The sequence below is a fragment of the Bos taurus genome, unplaced genomic scaffold, assembly GCF_002263795.3.
Source record: "Bos taurus isolate L1 Dominette 01449 registration number 42190680 breed Hereford unplaced genomic scaffold, ARS-UCD2.0 Leftover_ScbfJmS_1899, whole genome shotgun sequence".
Lineage (NCBI taxonomy): Eukaryota > Metazoa > Chordata > Mammalia > Artiodactyla > Bovidae > Bos > Bos taurus.
The window spans coordinates 120,530-141,097 of NW_020190994.1; the positions used below are offsets into that span (position 1 = coordinate 120,530).

Below are 20,568 nucleotides of genomic sequence, written 5' to 3' on the forward strand. Positions count from 1 at the left end.
AAACCCAGAAATGCACCCATGCACTATGGTCAGTTAATCAAAGACAAAAGAGGAAAGAATATGTAATGGAATAAATAAATTCCTTCCAGTCTTCAATAAATAGTGCTGGGAAATCTGGACAACTACATGTAAAAGAATGAAATTAGAACTTTCTCTAATACCATATGCAAAAATAATGTCAAAATGAATTAAAGACCTAAAGACCTGTAAAACGTGATCCAATAGGAAAATATAGACAGAATACTCTTTGACACAAAGCACAGCAATATATATTCTTGGATCTGTCCCCTAAAGTCATGGAAACAAAAACAAAAATAAACTAGGTCCAATGGGACCTAGCTAAACTTAAAAGAATTTGCAGTGCAAAGGCAACCATAAATAAAACCGAGAAGCCAGCCTATGGAATGAAAAAAAAAAAAATTTGCAAATGTTGCAGCCAACAAGTATTAATTTCTGAAATATACTAACAGGATTCAAATTTAAAGAGATTCCCAAGGACCTGGGTAGGCAGAGACAGAGGAGTGTTGACATAGACCCTGAGTCCTGGGGGGATCTTTCAGAAATGAATGCTGTGTTCATAAGAAGGTACTCCTCAATTTGTGTTCAAAATTTCAGCAATAAGGAAAAATGAAAGCTCTTCCTAAATAATTCCTTGAACAGAACAGGTAGCTGAAGTATGTTCATCCTTCGTGCTGAAGATCTGAAGTAGTTAAGTATGTTTCCCAGGAAGAACACTGATTGTGATTATGTTCGGGGAGTAGCTGCTTATCTGAAAGGGTCTGGAAAATGAAGATGGAGAAAAGAGGAATATTGTTGACTAGCCTCCCCTTGCCTGGCCACATCATCTGTTTTAACCTCATGCACACAACTGAAGGATGAGAAATTGCCTGCATGTAGAAATATTAGGGTTGATAATTACAAACAGTAAGAAGTTTTATGAAAATCTAAAGTAGAATTATGGTTATTACCCTGAAAATGAACTGTTACTATTGCATAGATTGTTGTTTATTCTTTGATTCTAGATTCAAGAGTTTTAAGGGAGACCTTAAATTTGGGTCTTGGGATTTTTCAGTTCAGTAATCGTTTTGAAATGGCTGACCAGTGATTTCACTGATTTGGAGGCATATTGGCCACTTAATCAACTTTGGGCAAATAAAGCTCCTTTTTTAAAAATATAAATTTATTTATTTTAATTGAAGGTTAATTACTTTGCAATATTGTATTGGTTTTGCCATACATTAACATGAATCTGCCACAGGTATACACAGATGTATAGAATAAAGCTCCTTTTATCATGTCTTTTTAATTTTGGATTTTTCTTAGAGATACACATTTTTTAGTGGCGTACCCTGAGTCTTCTGCATTCATTTGTCTCTCACCATACTTAAAACAGAGACAATATTGAAAGAAGGTACAAGAAGCTGTCTGAGTGTCATTCTTCTTCATGACTAGGCAAAATAAATGTCTTTCTTCTTTATCTTTAGTCTCAGGCTTTTGTGAAGTGAAGCCCCAAGGCCAGGCACGATTTTGAGGCTGGTGATTCCGAGCAGTTCCGGGCACTTGTGGAAGCGTCAGGTCTCCTCTTGTTCCCACACGTGTGCCTCCCCTTGTTCTGCCCCCTTCACTGAAAGGAGCCTATTGGGCTCTTCTCTGCTCATATTATGTGACCTGGCTTACTAGAGCCTTCCAGAAGAAAATGTAAATATTCTACGTGAGCTTTTGTACAAGATTCTATCTTGAAACTTGGAAGGACACATATATTTCTAGGGTAATTTACTTGTGGCTCCTCCAAAAGTAGAACAGGAAAAGTTATTTAAATAATTTTATTATGACCCAGGTCATAATGGGTTTCAGGTCATCCTGACCTTGCAGTTAATAATGAGGTTCTGTGAAGCAGGTCATCCTGAAACACAGGTGAAAGAATGTGGGGATCAGGTTGATGCAGAATCCGAGGAGATCTCTCCATGGACAGAGGTGCTGCAGACTCCAGGAGCTGATTTCTCTTTGCACCTGTGGGGATATTCCTTTCATACAAATGAAGAGATTCCATATCCTATAGGACTGACCAGTGGAGAGAAGAGCCTAATTTATTCTTCAGTGCCAGCGTGTAAATATTTAATGGTTTTGCTTTGAGGCACAAACCTCAACTAATCATGTGATTTATATTTCCCAGTCACACTAGGATTGACAGCTGGTTTATGTAGATCTTGATGTAAATTTCTCCAGGAATTATATCCTCAGTTTGCATGTGTGTGCTTAAGCAGATATTCCCAGGAAGCCTTTTTTTTTTTTTTTTTTTTTAATCAAATCCTCCTTTCTCTTCTTCAGTTTTTTTTTCTTATGATAAAAAACTTTTCAACACTTTCTTCTTCTGTTAATGTTCAGGAGTCTGGAAGACATTTTGTAGCACATTTTGTACATGGAAAATTATTTTATAATGTTTTCTAAACATATGTTTGCAACTTTATTATTAAAAATTACAGTGAATTTTGATATTTTATATTTCAATTCTGTTCTGTAAGCATTGGATATAATACAAAGAGGTTAAGGTAATAACATTCACTATTTTGGGGTATTTAGGAGCCTGTTTTATTCACTGGAAGAATGAGGAACAATCTGGATCCTTTTAATGAACATACAGATGAGGAACTGTGGAATGTCTTAGAAGAGGTAATTTATTAATATTAAATATAATTAACTTGTTAGCATCAATATCTATGTGTGTACATTTAGAGCATTGAAGGTAATTAAGAGGAACTTAACAGCTTAACTGACTTTGTTTACATCCTAGAAGAACATTGATGATATGTCTGCACTTAAAATGTTTGTTAATTGATGATGATGAAAACCAACAATATAACTTGGAAATATAATTGCCATATTTCCATTTTAGCTTTTTCCTTAAAACGTTGAATGACTAGATACATTATCTTGTCCTTAGCAGAGCACTAAACTAGATTTTAAAGCTGTGGGATCAAAGTCTACTAGTGATATAGTGATGTAATTACCTAATTACCCTCCAGTGTTCATTTTATTCTTCTGGTCTTAGGGAACATCTACTAAGTGGAGATAAGAGTAGTTTTTCATTATTAACTGAAAGATGTGAATGAGATCAGACCAATAAAATGAGGAAGTTTCATAGTAAAGTGTTTATAAAAGTATATTATAGAGTTGGAATGTGAGAAGACAGAAGACAGAGGTACGCGCAGTCATGTCTGACTCTTTGCAACCCCACAGACTGTAGCCTGCCAGGCTTCTCTGTCCATGGAATTCTCCAGGCAAGAATACTGGAGTGGGTTGCCATTCCCTTGTCCAGGGGATCTTCTCAACCCAGGGATCGAACCCTGAGTCCCCCACATTGCAGGCAGATTCTTTACTGTCTGAGCCACCAGGAAAGCCCTGGAATATGAGAATGACTATTTATTGGTGATTGCCAGAATCAAGATTGCCGGGAGAAATATCAATAACCTCAGATATGCAGATGACACCACCCTTATGGCAGAAAGTGAAGAGGAACTAAAAAGCCTCTTGATGAAAGTGAAAGTGGAGAGTGAAAAAGTTGGCTTAAAGCTCAACATTCAGAAAATGAAGATCATGGCATCTGGTCTCATCACTTCATGGGAAATAGATGGGGAAACAGTGGAAACAGTGGCTGACTTTATTTTTCTGGGCTCCAAAATCACTGCAGATGGTGACTGCAGCCATGAAATTAAGACACTTACTCCTTGGAAGAAAGTTATGACCAACCTAGATAGCATATTCAAAAGCAGAGACATTACTTTCCAACAAAGGTCTGTCTAGTCAAGGCTATGGTTTTTTCCTGTGGTCATGTATGGCTGTGAGAGTTGGACTGTGAAGAAGGCTGAGTGCCAAAGAATTGATGCTTTTGAACTGTGGTGTTGGAGAAGACTCTTGAGAGTCCCTTGGACTGCACGGAGATCCAACCAGTCCATTCTGAGGGAGATCAGCCCTGGGATTTCTTTGGAGGGAATGATGCTGAAGCTGAAACTCCAGTACTTTGGCCACCTCATGCGAAGAGTTGACTCACTGGAAAAGACTCTGATGCTGGGAGGGATTGGGGGCAGGAGGAGAAGGGGACGAAAGAGGATGAGATGGCTGGATGGCATCACTGACTCAATGAATGTGAGTCTGAGAGAACTCCGGGAGTTGGTGATGGACAGGGAGGCCTGGCGTGCTGCAATTCATGGGGTTGCAGAGTCAGACACTACTGAGCGACTGAACTGAACTGAACTGATGTCATTTTAATGCTGCAACATGAATGCAGGTAACAGAACCCTGGAGAATTTGCTAAGTTTTTACATGAATAGGTTTATTTTTAGAGAATTTTCTGTCATTTGTGTCATGTTTTCCTTTGCCCCACTTCTTTGAATTTCCTTACTCTTGTGTGAAACATTTTTGACCATTAACTTGCTGTTGGTTTGAATATTTAATACAATTTATTTTGTGTATTTGCCCTCATTTTATAAATCAATTCTACTGATGGCACAAACTCTAGACTTCTAAACCATAGACAGTCTTTGAATTTCTCCTAGGACCTAGCTCAGTCTTTTGCTTCTAAAAAGTAAGCACATGCATTCCTATACACTAACAACGAAAGATCAGAAAGAGAAATTAGGAAACAATCCCATTACTGTTGCAACAAAAATAATACAATACCTAAGAATAAACCTATTGAAGGAGGCAAAAAATCAGTACTCAGAAAACTGTAAGATACTGACAAAGGAAACCAAAGACAACACAAACAGATTGAAGGATATATCATGTTCTTGGATTTGAAGAATCAATATTGTGAAAATAACTATACTACCCAAAGAATCTACGGATTCAATACAATCCTTATGAAATTACCAGTGGTGTTTTTCATAGAATTTGGGCTAAAAATTTTACAATTTGTATGGAAACACAGACAATCCCAAATAGCCAAAGCAATCTTAAGAAAGAAAAAATGAAGCTGGGAAAATTAGGCTCCTTGATTTCAGACTACATTATTAAGTTGACCAAAAAGTTCATTATGTAAGATGTTATAGAAAAACCCAAATGACCTTTTTGACAAATTCAATGCAAAGCTACAGTAAGCAAGATGGTTTGGTACTGCCACAAAAAAAAAAAAAAAAAAAAAAAAAAACAGAAACATAGATCAATGGAATAGGATAGAAAGCCCAGAGATAAACTCACATACCTATGGTCACCTAATCTATGATGAAGGAGGCAAGAATACAGAATGGAGGGAAAACATCTCTTCAGTAATTGGTGCTGGGAAAATTGGATGGCTACATCTAAAAGAATGAAATTAGAACACTCCCTAATACCATAAACAAAAATAAACTTAAAATGAATTAAAGACCTAAATGTAAGATCAGACACAATAAAACTCTTAGAGGAAACATAGGAAAAAAACATTCTTTGACATAAATAATTCTAAATTTTTGATTGTTCTCTTCATTTCAGAGAAGTGTGGCATAGTTCTTTAATTGTTGTTGTTGTCGTTGTTACACAAATCTGAGTGATTGTTTTTCTTATTTTGAATTGATGTGTTTGTCATTTAGTGTTACCCTCCCAGGGAAGCTCTGAAATCTGTAACATATAGATGAGCCTTGACTGTGAGCAGGCAGTTTTAGAGGCCTGACAATTTTCAGCCAGTAATTCTGGTTTGTGAAGGATGTCAGCACTGAGTCTTTACACACCCACCAAGCTTTCCAGCAATGTGGGGATTTTGTTTTTCTGCTGCTACTGCTGCTGCTGCTAAGTCGCTTCAGTTGTGTCCGACTCTGCGACCCCATAGACGGCAGCCCACCAGGCTCCCCTGTCCCTGGGATTCTCCAGGCAAGAACACTGGAGTGGGTTGCCATTTCCTTCTCCTTTGTTTTCCTAAATTGGGCAAATTGCTTTCCTTCTCCTGCCCTAAAATAAGTGCATCTCTGATTTCATATAAGTTTGTGAGTCTATAGTGAAATTCTAGGAGAGAAGAGTGGAGAGCAGTTAACTATCAAATGTAATAAAAGATAGGTTGATCCACTGATCTTTTTTTTATTTTATTTTTAAACTTTACAAAATTGTATTAGTTTTGCCAAATATCAAAATGAATCCACCATAGTTATACATGTGTTCCCCATCCTTAACCCTCCTCCCTCCTCCCTCCCCATACCCTCCCTCTGGGTCGTCCCAGTGCACCAGCCCCAAGCTTCTAGTATCGTGCGTCGAACCTGGACTGGCAACTCGTTTCATACATGATATTATACATGTTTCAATGCCATTCTCCCAAATCTTCTCACCCTCTCCCTCTCCCACAGACTCCATAAGACTGTTCTATACATCAGTGTCTCTTTTGCTGTCTTGTACACAGGGTTATTGTTACCATCTTTCTAAATTCCATATATATGCGTTAGTATACTGTATTGGTGTTTTTCTTTCTGGCTTACTTCACTCTGTATAATAGGTTCCAGTTTCATCCACCTCATTAGAACTGATTCAAATGTATTATTTTTAATGGCTGAGTAATACTCCATTGTGTATATGTACCATAGCTTTCTTATCCACTGATCTTGAATTTACAGGACAGTTTTAATGGTGAAATTATCATATCTTAAAACAAACTGGAAGTACTGGTAAATTATTTTTCTATTTGTTTCTCAGCTGATATATATATATATATTTTTTTACAGATTCTCAGGTAGAAAAATTACTCTAGAATTTTAGAAGACATTGTTCCATGGACAGAGAGGCAACGTTAATCTAAATTTTAAAAATGATGAAGTGGTAGAAGGGGTATATAACACTAAGATCTACCTTTATTTAAACTACATTTGGAGCTTTCTATAAAAAGAAACAGACATGAGTTTATTTCAAAAGTGAAGTATGTGGTTTCCATGTATTGCTTCTGTAATTGAGCCAGTTTACTTTGGTAATATCACTTAGAGAAATCATCCCGTCATTGTGTTTCTCTAGGAATTGCCTCTTTATGACTGTTTTAAAGGAAACCTACCAAATCTTTCATTGAAAACATACAGATGTGATAAAGAAAAGTTCCTAAAGAAATAGAATAATGGGGTGATTTATCACTCTAAGTGTGTGCATGTGCATGCTTGGTCGTATCTGACTTTTTGTGACCCTCTGTGGAACTGTAGCCCACCAGACTCATCTGTCCATGTAGTTTTCCAGGCAAGAAATACTGGAGTGGGTTGCTGTTTTCTTTCTCCAGGGGATCTTCCCAAACCAGGAATTGAATCCACATCTCTTGCATCTCCTGCATTGTTAGGAGGATTCAAAACCACTGTAGCACCTGGAAAGCCCATCACTGTATGAGGTATCACTAAATCAGTGATGTCAATTTTTAAGTAACTCAAAACCCTAGTTATTAGTTTGTAAATTGTACCAAACTGGACATGTGAACCCAAATTCACAGGAGTGGCCTGAGCATGAGTAGGAGGGAATGGCTATGTTTTCTTCTTTTAAAGTCTTCTAATTCTGTTCCCTCCTTCTTCCTTGGGACAGATGGACATTCAGAAGGGAGACAGTGCAATGGATGCTGACCATCTCATCTTGGTTATTTTTCAAAATATGCTGAAAATACATTTCTTCATATACTGAAAACTAGCCACCTTACTATAAATTGACAAAAGCTCATTAGTTAATTAGTTCTGATTGAGGTGTTAAGAAACAAAGACAATGTCACACATATAACATAAATATACCTGAAGATGAAGCACCTTATCAGTCAAAGGTTAAAAGAGCACAGTAGATAAAACTCTCGAAATGAATCATCAGTGTGTTGCTCCTGAGTAAAGTAAATCAGAAAGAAAAACACCAAGACAGTATATTAACAGACACAAACACACACACACACACACACACACACACACACACATATATAATTTAGAAAGATGGTAATGATGAACCTATGTGTGAGACAGCAAAAGACACACAGATGTAAAGAACAGACTTTTGGACTCCTTGGGAGAAGGTGAGGGTGGGATGATTTGAGAGAATAGCATTGAAACATGTATATTATCATATGTGAAATAAATCACCAGTCCAGGTTCGATGCATGAGTCAGAGTGCTCAGGGCTGGTGCACTGAGATGACCCTGAGGGATGGGATGGGGAGGGAGGTGGGAGGTGGTTTCAGGATGAGGAACACATGTACACTCATGGCTGATTTTTGTCAATGTATGGCAAAAACCACTACAATATTGTAAAGTAAGTAGCCTCCAATTAAAATAAATAAATTAACTAAGAAAATAAAAACAAAACAGCTTAGGTTCTGGGATATGAAGTTAAGCATTCAGTCTGTCCAGTCAAAACTGGGGAAGAAATCATGCAGTCAAATGTTTGATATTAATAGTGTCTCTGTTTGGACTATGGCATCTGGTCCCATCACTTCATGGCAAATAGATGGGGAAACAGGGGAAACAGTGGCTGACTTTATATTTTGGGGCTCCAAAATCACTGCAGATGGTAGCTGCAACCATGAAATTAAAAGACGCTTACTCCTTGGAAGGAAAGTTATGACCAACCTAGACAACATATTAAAAAGCAGAGACATTACTTTGTCAACAAAGTTCCGTCTAGTCAAGGCTATGGTTTTTCCAGTAGTCATATATGGATGTGAGGGTTGGACTATAAAGAAAGCTGAGTGCCAAAGAATTAATGCTTTTGAAATGTGGTGTTGGGAAAGACTCTTTAGAGTCCCTTGGACTGCAAGGACATCCAACCACTCCATCCTAAAGAAAATCAGTCCTGAATATTCATTGGAAGGACTGATGTTGAAGCTGAAACTCCAGTATTTTGGCCATCTGATGTGAAGAGCTGACTCATTTGAAAAGACTCTGATGCTGGGAAAGATTGAGCGTAGGGGGAGAAGGGAATGACAGAGGATGAGATGGTTGGATGGCATCACCGACTCAATGGACATGAGTTTGAGTAAACTCTGGGAGTTGGTGATGGACGGGAGGCCTGGCGTGCTGCGGTCCATGGGGTGTCAAAGAGTTGGACACGACTGAGCAACTGAACTGAACTGTTTGGACAGAAATGTGTCTTATCAGACAGGAAACGAAGATACAGAAACCTGGGCATCAGCAGCCTGTGCATCAGGAACCACGTGGTTCAGTCCTTGCTGTGGGACAGCTCATATATCCACTTCCTGGGGCCTTGTATTAGGTAAACTAGCTCTCTTTTTACTTCGTTTAATGCTGGTCCTGCTCTAGTAAAAGCTCTTCTCCGTCTGTGGATTGCATTTCCCTGTCTCCTTCTAGCCCACACTCACCTTTCTTTTTGAAAAAATAAATAAATAAAAAAGGTTCCACACAATATAGAAACCGTCTGACATCTGTGTTGACCTTCTATGAGGGGTGTTGGTGCATGGTTGGTAGATAGAGTATATGTAGTAGGTAAATTGAAAATCTTTATGGAGATAGAAATAGGGTACCTTCAATTTCAGTGTATTATTTTTCAATTTTGTTATATTCTATTATTTTCCCAAATTCAAAAACAATCTGAAGGATTCTGTACTGAGATGTATAATTTTGGATAGTATTATTTACTCCATTTTCCTTAAATTATAACTTTTTCAGTGCTTTCCACTGTTTAAAATGTGAAGTTGTGGTATCTTGGAGCCAGTTAATTGTTATAAGAATATATTCCTTTTACACTTACACTTAATAAGAAAAGAGTATTGTATATAAATTATTTATCTATGTGGATTTATTTTCTAATTTATAGGAACAGATATGTCACATGAGATTCACTCATGCCTTCATTCATACAGCCAACAAATATCAACTGAGAGCTTGTTAGACAGGCATTGTTGCATACTCTGGGGCTATCACAATCATCAAAAGACAAAGTCTCTACCATTTTGAAGCTTAAATTCTCTTGGAGAAGATGGAAAACAAGCCAGTGCATATGTAACAAGGTCTCAGTGCTGATACACACAAAGGAGAAAAATGGAGCAGACCATGAAGAGAGCCTAGCTGACAATATTATTAATATTGGGCAATGTCTATTGATCTGTTGACAATTCTACATGTACTGATTCATTTTATACTCTATCAATGTTAGGTACTCATCTTTATAATTATGATATTATGATACTATAGTCTTAGAGTTTAGAAAGCTAAGGTAGAGTAAGTTTAGTAACTCGTCCAGTTGGCAGAGCCAGGCAGGACTTACGCCCAGACTGTCTGAATAAAGCCTCCAATTTTTTTTTTTTTTTTTTTTTTTTCTGTGCTGGTTCTTCATTGCTGCTTGCAGGCTTTATCTAGTTGCAGCAAACAGGGGCTACTCTTTGTTGCAGTGCACAGTCTTCTCACTGACATGGCTTCTCCTGTTGTGGCACCTGGACTCTGGAGCTCACAGGCTTCAGTACTGTGGCCTGCAGGCTCAGGAGTTGCAGCCTGTGGGCTCTAGAGTTGGGCTCAGTAGTTGTGGCACATGGGTTCACTTGCCCCTTGCCATGTGGGATCTTCCTGGGCCGGCGATGAAACCCATGTCCTCTGCATTGGCAGGAGGATTCTTAACCATTGGACCACCAGAAAGTCCCAAGTCTCCAATTTATTGTTTTAAAATTTTCAAATCACAGGAGCATTGAAGGAATAGTATGATGAACACATATACACATTCACCTCATTTATCAGCTGTTAGTATCTTCCCATATTTTCTCCACCTCTTCTATAATCTATATTTTTCTGAATTGTTTGTAAGTTGTAGAAATGTTTATTAAAAGTTGGATTTCACCTTTAAATACATAAATGTACACCTTATAAGAACAAGTACATTCCCTTATATGTCCTAACACAGTTATCTCAATCAATAAATTTAATAGTAATATTATACTATTATCTGTATATTTTCAGATTCTTTAGTTGTAACTCCTAGTTATTATTGTCTCTGATTCTATTGTTCTTTTTACCCATTTTAATACTTAATTATAACTTGATTTTGTCATTACACTACAGAAGACCTTCATATTCATATATTCTCATAGCCATCCCTGATTTATAAATGAAGACAGTCTCAGCAAACAACATTTTTTTGGGGGGAAAAAAAAAAGTTGTTCCCCTCGCAAACTTTTTTCCTCGTGAAGCCAATATGGACAAATTCATAGGAAAGTGTAAAATCAAATTAGTGATGAGATGTCATCCAAGTCAGAGGCAAGTATGAGTCAGGAAGTCAGTCTTAACCAAGTTCAACCACTTGCACCACAAGCCAAATCTTACCCTTTAGATTTTGTGTACTTTTCATGCTAACACTACCTACTAATACCGTATTTATTCCTAACTCAGAATTCCCCTTTCATGGGATTGGACTCATCAAGAACATAACTCAGGTTCACATTCATAGATGTGCTCCAGCATTTAGGATACCTGAAAAATGAAAAAATGAAAACACTGCTCACTCACCCTTGGTATGTTGTTATCTGACATTATAATGTGTCAGATAACTTATCAGCCATCACTCATCGTCTGTTGGTCTCCTAATTTGAAGTGTATTTCTTCTTTGTTCTTCAACTTCAAGTATAGCCTGAGTTTGGTTATTGCTCTATAATACTTTTCCAAAATAAATATTTATTGAACTAACCCCTACCACCAAATATACTTTCAGATTATCTCTGGCAGTTAAAAGTTTGTTTTTTTCTAATCTTGTGAGTACAATTTTATGAAGATATATTAATATAAACATCACCTATAACCATATTCTGGGGTAAATAAGATGTTGTGTCTTACTTTTCATGAGTTTTCTTTCACTGCAAGACATTTATGACACTGAGGAAAATGCACTTGATTGGTCCACTATTTATAGAATTAAACTTGGGAAAGAGCCATCACCAGAGCAGGTTCCAGGATTATTAATGCACCTTATAGTGCAGTTTGCCATTGTTTGAATTTGTATAAACTTCACCAAATAGTAAAGTGCTGGTAGGATTATATCTTCAGAGCAAAAGACTTCCTGTAAAAATTTTTAAGTTTTTCTTTAGTGTACCAACTTCTATGCAAAAGGAACTTTGGGAAACTGGAATAAACCATAAAGTTTGTTTTAACTTTTCTGCTTAAACCACATTGGAAGAAACAGCTTCATTTTTTGAGAGACTTCTTAGCTAATCCCTAGGTGGGTTTTCTGGAAGATGTCCTTTGGCAGGGATCAGGTATATTGAGATCTTTCTGTCCTGACTTGACTCCACCATCTTTCTCAGTGAATACTCTTTGGAAAGAGCTCTCCCCTTCACCTGGCTGTACATATAAGATACATAAGAAGTCCTGAGGATGTCAAAGTTCTAATGTGTAAGAGGCTTGTCTACTTTAGTAACAGTTTGCTTAGGAAAATGCCATTCTTTCTGTATCCACAGGTGCAACTTAAAGACACCATCGAACATCTTCCTGGTAAAATGAATACTGAATTAGCAGAGTCTGGGTTGAACTTGAGTGTTGGACAGAGACAACTGGTGTGCCTTGCCAGGGCTATTCTCAAGAAAAATCAGATATTGATTATTGACAAAGCCACATCAAATGTGGATCCAAGGTATGGAGCTGAGACCCAGGAAACCTTGAAACTGACTTCTAAATGTGGTAAATGGAAAACATTTAGTGATGCTTAGAAATGTTTCTAAGTGTTCTCTTGGCCCGATGGATATTTGTTGCTAAGAGTAATTGCAGGAAACAAAGGAAAAACCAAGACATGTTACATGGGGTTAATGTTGTTATGAGGCATCCTGAGAGAGCTAGATTCCCAAATCCAGCTCCTTATACTTTTAAGAAAATTTGAGGGAAGACTATTTTCCATCATTTAATGAAAAACACTAAATTTCTAAATAGATCTTTTATACTTAGCTTTTTAAGAACAAGATTATATGTTAAGGCATTGATTTTTAAAAACATTGTAAAAGTATCATGATATTTTAAAGTGTTAAGTCTGCTTTTCCTGTCTTTACTGAACTAAATTAATTTCTTTGATTTTAGTACTGATAAGTTAATACAAAGAAAAATTCACGAGAAATTTGCCCAGTGCACTGTGATAACCATCACACACAGGTTGAGCAATGTCATTGACTGTGAATGGATATTGGTAAGACCCTCACCATTTTAGCTGTTTTCATTTATGTTCAATTTCTTAACATATCCTTCCTTGTAAAACTTGATAGGAACCTCCAGTAATGTAATTTTCTCTTAGTTTCTCCTATCTTTCCTAAAAAAAATGTTGTTATTTAGTCGCTCAGTCATGTCTGAATCTGCGCAACCACATGAAGTTCAACATAACAGGCCCCCCTGTCCTTCACTATGTCCCAGTTTGTTCAAACTCAAATCCTTTGAGTCCATGATGCCATCCAACCATCTCATCTTCTGTCATCCCCTTCTCCTGCTGCCTTTTCCAGTAATTCAGCTCTTTGCATCAGGTGGCCAAATTATTGGAGCTTCAGCATCAGCCTTCCAATGGATATTCAGGGTTGATTTCCTTTAGGATTGATTGTTTTGATATTCTTTCAGTCCAAGGGACTCTCAAGAGTCTTCTCCAGCACCACAGTTTGAAAGCATCAATTCTTTGGTGCTCAGCTTTCTTTATGGTCCAACTCTCACATCCATACATGACTACTGGAGAAACCATATAGCTTTGACTAGACAGACTTTTGTTGGCAAATTAATGTTTCAGCTTTTTAATATGCTGTCTAGGTTTATCATAGATTTTCTTCAAAGGAGCAAGTGTCTTTTTAATTCATGGCTGCAGTCACTGTCTGCAGCAATTTTGGAGCCTAAGAATATAGTTTGTCACTGTTTCCACTGTTTCCCCATCTATTTGCCATGAAGTGATAGGACCAGATGCCATGATCATCATCTTTTGAATATTAAGTTTTAAGCCAGCTTTTTTCACTCTCCTCTTTCACCTTCATCAAGAGGCTCTTTAGTTCCTCTTTGCTTTCTACCATAAGGGTGGTGTCATCTGCATATCTTAGGTTATTGATATGTCTCCCGCATTCTTGATTCCAGCTTGAGCTTCATCCAGCCCAATATTTCACATGATGTACTCTGCATATACGTTAAATAAGCAGAGTGATAATATACAGCCTTGATGTACTCCTTTCCAAATTTGAACCTTATTTGTATTTCTTGCTTTAGAAATAGAGATAATGTGTTTTATTGTACTTCCCAGATACTACATTTTTACAAATTGAGAGTTTATTATAACCCTGCATCATTTAATCATTCCATGTCTCTGTCTCACCTTTTGGTAATTCCCATTATACGGCAAACTTTTTCACAATCGTTATTGTTGCTCTGGTGGTATGTAACCTCAGTGTTACTGCTCTGACTTGCTGAAGTCTCCTCTGTTGATTAGTATTTTTTTTTTTTAGCAACACATTGTTTTTAGGTTAAAGTCTGTACATTGTTTTCTCAGACATAATGCTATTGCATACTTGGCAGTCTAGTGTAGTGTAAGCATAGCTTCTGTGTGCTCTAGGAAACCAGAACATCCATGTGACTCACTTTACTGCCATCTTCACTTCATTCTGGTGTTCTGGAACTGCACCCACACTGAGGGGTGACTGTACCTCATTCCTTTCAGGAAAACAGGTGATTGTCTGTTCTGCAAGCTTTAATGTGGACATAAAGATGAGTCAATCTGTTGCAAAGACTGATGCTCCAGAGGGCGGGTGACCAACTTCAAGGAGTAGCTGGGGAAGTGAAAGATGCTGATGAAGGGCATAACCGACAGGGTAGTCACCATAAAGCCCTATCATTGCAAGTGCTTAAAGTATAATAATTACATTTTGTTGCACTAGTGAATACTTCTGCACAAAGATAGACAGATGTGTTTTTTTAATTCTATTTTTAATTGATGCTAATCCATAAAAATCTATTTTTGTTATAAAAAAACAATAAATGTGCAAAGTAGAAATAGGAAAATAAAAGAAAATCTCATAAAAGGAAGGTTACAAAATACCCACTACCAGAAAGTAACAGTTTCATAATGCTATAATATTATTTGGATAACACTAGAACCAGTTTAATACTTTTTATGCAAAACAGAGTATTTTATCAGCAGAATTTTTATTTATTCTTAAAATTCCCCATGTTATTTATTAATTTTCTAAAGCTCCATTCTTAATAGCTGCCTAAAATTTCATCAGAGAGACAGAGTAGAAAGTGAAAGTGAAGTCGCTCAGTTGTGTCCGACCCTCAGCGACCCCATGGACTGCAGCCTTCCAGGCTCCTCTGTCCATGGGATTCTCCAGGCAAGAGTACTGGAGTGGGGTGCCATTGCCTTCTCCGAGATAGAGTAGAATTAATCTCTAATTTAGACATCTATTTATTTTCCAAATAGTCACTTTTATCAAAAATCTTGAAATGATTAGATGGATATGGGTTTGTTCACTGTAAATAAATCAGAGAAAGGGTTTGTTGGGAAACAATTGAAAGCTTTGTTTATCTGTTGTCTCTCCAAAGGGATTTACCCTACTTTGGCTCATTAAACACCATTCATGTGTCAGGCTTAGAATTCTATTTCACAAAGAAGTTCTCTCAATATTAAGTTTATTAAACATGATGAAGTCATAATGACAGCTAATATAATCTTTACTTTCTCTGTTGCCACAAAACAGAGGAGCAAGACAGACAAATTAGAAATGCTCTTTATCCTGAGACTCACCACTATCTCTACACTAGAGGGTTCTTCCTGTAGTTTTCAGGATTAGCTGGGTGCTTGTGACCTGCTTTCTCTGCAGCCAACAGCACAGCTCTTCCCTCCAGTCTCTTCTCACTGCAGTCTTCATATCACCCGGATTCTTCCTGGTAACGTGAGCAAAGGGAGCGTGTGACAATCTGCACTTGCTCTAACAGTATTGTTGTCTGTGGTCAACATTTTCACTGTCTCTAGTTAGAGTATTCTTTAGCAATGAATGATGAAGAACCAAAGGCAGAGCCAAGAAACTCAGATCCCAACTCTTCTGTTTATAGTCAATTTATGGTTCTATATTCTTTGTTTCTCCCTCAACTCAAACTTCTTAGAATTTTCTCACAGAGTGAAAGCCAGAAACTGTTGTAACATCCCCACCTAAAAAGCACAAAACAGCTCATACCTAACTAGAGTTTTACTTAAATTCTATTTTTCACTTTCACTTTCATGGAACTTTTCTTTTATAAACCTGCATGGCTACAATTAGAACACTTGAGAAGAGATAAACTCCCTCAAAAACATGCCAAGAGATTTCATTCAGGTTTTCAGAGGAGAGATAACTAACACTGAGGTAGAAAGCATAGTCGGGGAGAAGAAATACTTTATGAGGGGTTTGCTTATGTGCAAAAGCAACAGTTTTGAGAGAGCAGCTATGGAGGTGACTATGACCCAGCCTTCGTTATTCCCCTGGTGAGAGAATGATTTACTGTTTCAAGACCTAAGAAGTGATTTTGAGTTAATAGTTACCACATTGTCCAGTCACTGAGAAAATCACATGCACTATTTTACCAATGAGGGACCCACCTTCCAGGGTTGGACAGCCATCCTGTGTCATCATCTGGTGGCCAAAGACAGAGGTCTGACTCTCGGGTCTTTCCCCTTACAACTCTCCATATTGCTAAGTGGATCTATCTCTGTTATTTGTCATCATTTCCCAGCATCTTTCTTATCAGGCTTTTCTTCCACCCTCTCCTGTCCCCCATCTCCCGGTATACTCATCTATATCACTGATGACATCCTGCCTGTGAAAATGGGTGAAATTATCTTACAGTGGGTCAATTTCATCTTTATGTCTAGGACAGCTACTGTGAATATCTGCACATAAACCACTTGATGAACACATCTTCATGGAGCTTATGTAACTGGCTGACTCATCCAACATAATGTAATTTTACTTAACCTCCTAGAGCTTGATAAGTAATTCAAGTTTGGGGTTCCAGGAGAGGTCCTGGGGTTCAGGGATTGTTATCATACCAACTTGAATATGTGATTTAGTTTATAGTTTAACTTGGGTTACAGGAAGAGTGGGGGCAGAGGAAAAATATAGCAACCTTTTCTTATAAAATACATTAAAAATTCAAAATTATACCTATTTTTCTCTACATAAAGAGAATTTGGACTTGCTTTATATTTATTTGTTCTGAAATACCTAGAATCTTTGATCAAATCAGTAAATTTAAAGGCTAAGTTGATAAATTTCTATTTCTGGCCTTTTCTGAGTCTGTGTCCCATCTCAGCTCTTGTAGCCTCTGACGTGAGCCTTGGCTTTTAAGTTTGATTAGGTCCCATTTGTTTTTGCTTTATTTCTTTTGCTTTGGGAGAGTTATCTAAGAAAATAGTTGCTGTGATTTATGGCAAAGAGTCTTTTTTTTGTTTTGTTTTGTTTTTAATTTTATTTTATTTTTAAACTTTACAATATTGTATTGGTTCTGCCATATATTGAAATGAATCCGCCACAGGCATACATGTGTTCCCCATCCTGAACCCTCCTCCCTCCTCCCTCCCCATACCATCCCTCTGGGTCGTCTCAGTGCACCAGCCCCAAGCATCCAGTATCATGCATCGAAGCTGGACTGGCGACTCGTTTCATATATGATATTATATATATTTCAATGCCATTCTCCCAAATCATCCCACCCTCTCCCTCTCCCACAGAGTCCAAAAGACTGTTATTTATCAGCCTAATGGCTGAGTAATTTTTAATTTTTAATAAAAGAATACATTTGAATCAGTTCTAATGAGGTGGATGAAACTGGAGCCTATTATACAGAGTGAAGTAAGCCAGAAAGAAAAACACCAATACAGTATACTAACGCATATATATGGCAAAGAGTCTTTTGCCTGGGTTTTCCTTTATGAAGTCGCCCAGTCGTGTCCGACTCTTGCAACCCCATGGATTGTAGCCTACCAGGCTTCTCTGTCCATGGGATTTTCCAGGCAAGAATATTGGAGTGGGTTGCCATTTCCTTCTCCAAGTTTTATAGTACTCAGTCTTATATTAGGTCTTTAAACCATTTTGAGTTTATTTTTGTGTATGGTATAGGTGAGTGTTCTAATTTCATTCATTTTCAGGTGCCCAGTTTTCCCAGTACTATTTACCAAAGAAGCTGTATTTTTCTCCATTCTTGTCTACTTTTTCATAGGTTAATTGACCATAGATATATGGAGATCAGTGTTTGAAAACTGCAGTTTTTCTTATTCAACATCGGGAAGAATAGTTTTGTTCTATTATCCTATGCTTAAGTAAAACTGTACATTTGAGGCATCTAAATTGGTATGCCAAGTTACAGAACACTTAAATTATTATGTGGATGAGACAGATTCCGTTATTCTTGGACTTGTTTGAGAAAGCTGCCCTTAGCAATGATTCATAGTAGTAAACAAATGATTAACAGGAAAATTGCCTTTCTAAGGCTTAATAAGTGTTTCTAATTAAATACAAAGGATGAAATCAATTGAAATACCTAATGTGGAAAAACAACCTATATCTTGTTTAGAGTTCTAGAATATTCTCTTCTTTTTGAAAAATTTAATTTTATTTATTTATTTATTTTAGGCTGTGCTGGGTCTTCCTTGCTGCACAAGCATTTCTCTAGTTGCAGTGAGTGGAGCTACTCTTTGAGCAGTGTGAAGACCTCTTATTGTGGTGGCTCCTCTTGCTGCAGAGCACAAGCTCTAGGCATGTGGGTTTCAGTAGTTGTGACATATGGGCTCAGGAGTTGTGGCTTGTGGACTCTAGAGCACATGCTGTATAGTTGTGGCCCACAGACTTAGTTTCTCTGCATCATGAGGGATCTTCCCATACAGGGGATGGGACACATGACTCCTGCATTGCCATGCAGATTCTTTTACCACTAAGCCACCAGGAAGCCCATGCAGCATATTCTCATAAGATGCATTTACTCTAAACATGACCTAAGTGAAGACTTGAGTGCTGATTATCATCAGAACTGTTTTTATAATTATATCATTTGGGCCATTTATTTCAGACACTTTTTTCTCTCCAGAACCATTAACCAAAGACACTAATAAGCAGAAAGGCAGAGTTAAGAGCCCCTTCCTCTCCCTTTCAATTTCCATTTAGCAGACTTATTAATGAGCAATAAAAGGGGTGAAAGGCAGGCAGTTTAATAGAGAAAGAGAAACAAAATAAGAAAGATATTAATAATTTGTGAAAAGAGATTCAGATCCTACAGATTCAGATCCTAGGCAGTTAGACTGAGCTGCCCCATGTGCTCTGAAAGCTGAGATCCCTGGAAATCAGAGCTCAATTTCTTACTTGCTTCTTTAGTCTTACCAAAGACAAAACTGGATTTCTAGAGATTTTTTCTGTGCAGAGCAATTCTGTAAAAGCTGCTTCTATACCAGCTCTTTTTGCCAGCCTTCCACTCTCAGAACAAACCACAACCACAGCCAACTTCTAGAAGCATCTCAGCCTCTCAGACAAGGGATTCTATTCCTCTCAGCAGCTGACATAATCCAGAGCCCTAAAGAAATTCTGAAAGTGTTTTCCTTTTTCCCTAAATACTGCTCAGATTCTCAAATCAACTTGACAATTAATTTGTGGCCAGGGGTCTGCCCTCTGGTTTGTATGACGTCACCCTACTTTTTAGATAAATGCAGCTTCATTTTCTGCAATCAAGATATTTCCCAACTCTGTGTATCTGTATAAATTGCCTCAAAGCTCACAGCCTGAGAGCTAAAAGCACTAACTAATGATAACAACCCCAAATACCCCGGGCAGAATATAAGATGCTACAGAGTGCCAGTAATCCTAGTGTAAAACTCATTTTCCTCCTTTCCAATAATATTGTAATATTAAAAGTCAGGTGAGGCCTTTGCCCAGTAAAACAGTAATCAGACCATTTAAACACCAGGCAGTCCTACCACCCACACAGAGTCTGTCTATTCTCCCTGTCCTGCCCCTTTTTGAAATATTGTCTGGGCTATAATATGGTACTGAGAGATATTGTGTGCTAATGGATTTCTTTCTGCTGTTAACAGGTTTTGGATTCAGGAATATATAGAGAAGCTGGAGAGCCACATAATTTGATGCAGAATGAAAACAGCCTGTTTTACAAGATGGTGCAACAACTGGGTCAAGCTGAGGTCACTGCCCTCACTGAAAGGGCGAAATAGGTGAGCTCGCTGCGGGGAGTTGTAATTAAAGTTTGTCTCCAAGGTTCAGTCTTCACAATCTCCACTGGTGGTCTGATAACAAGCACTCTGTCCCCTTATAAGTCTCCACAGAAGAAGTCTCATGGCTGGGTCTTAACACATTGCAGGTTGAAGGCAGGTCTGCCAAGATTCTGCAGCAGATTTGGGGGTGGGGTGGATGTGTGTGCTCCTCTGTGTGTGCACAAACGCACCTGAGAGAGAGATGTCAGATTGGACTTTCCACAGTTTGGACTCTGGGTTCAAATTCTCATAAAGCACAGAAAAGTCATTTTGCAAACCCTTCACATTCATTCTGATTGGTGCTCAGCACATGTGTACTAAAAGTGCTATCAAGGAATATCCAGGAAATTCGAGAGTTTAAGGGAAAACAGTTTAGAATATTTTGGCTCTAGGAAGATCTACCAGGGAAAGGTATAGCTCTCTTCTGTTT

General features: G+C 37.8%; 1 protein-coding gene across 3 annotated transcripts in view; it reads left to right on the forward strand.

The window, feature by feature from the left end:
• LOC520016 (ATP-binding cassette sub-family C member 4) overlaps window positions 1-20,568 on the forward strand; it is a gene marked incomplete at its 5' end in the record, with an annotated part of 147,345 nt that overhangs the window by 118,147 nt on the left and 8,630 nt on the right. Inside the window, 4 exon segments of one of the 3 annotated variants that reach the window (XM_010810929.4) lie at window positions 2,581-2,670; window positions 12,361-12,533; window positions 12,971-13,076; window positions 19,965-20,099. In XM_010810929.4, coding sequence (XP_010809231.4) covers window positions 2,581-2,670; window positions 12,361-12,533; window positions 12,971-13,076; window positions 19,965-20,099 — 504 coding nt within the window. 3 annotated transcript variants of the gene reach the window in all.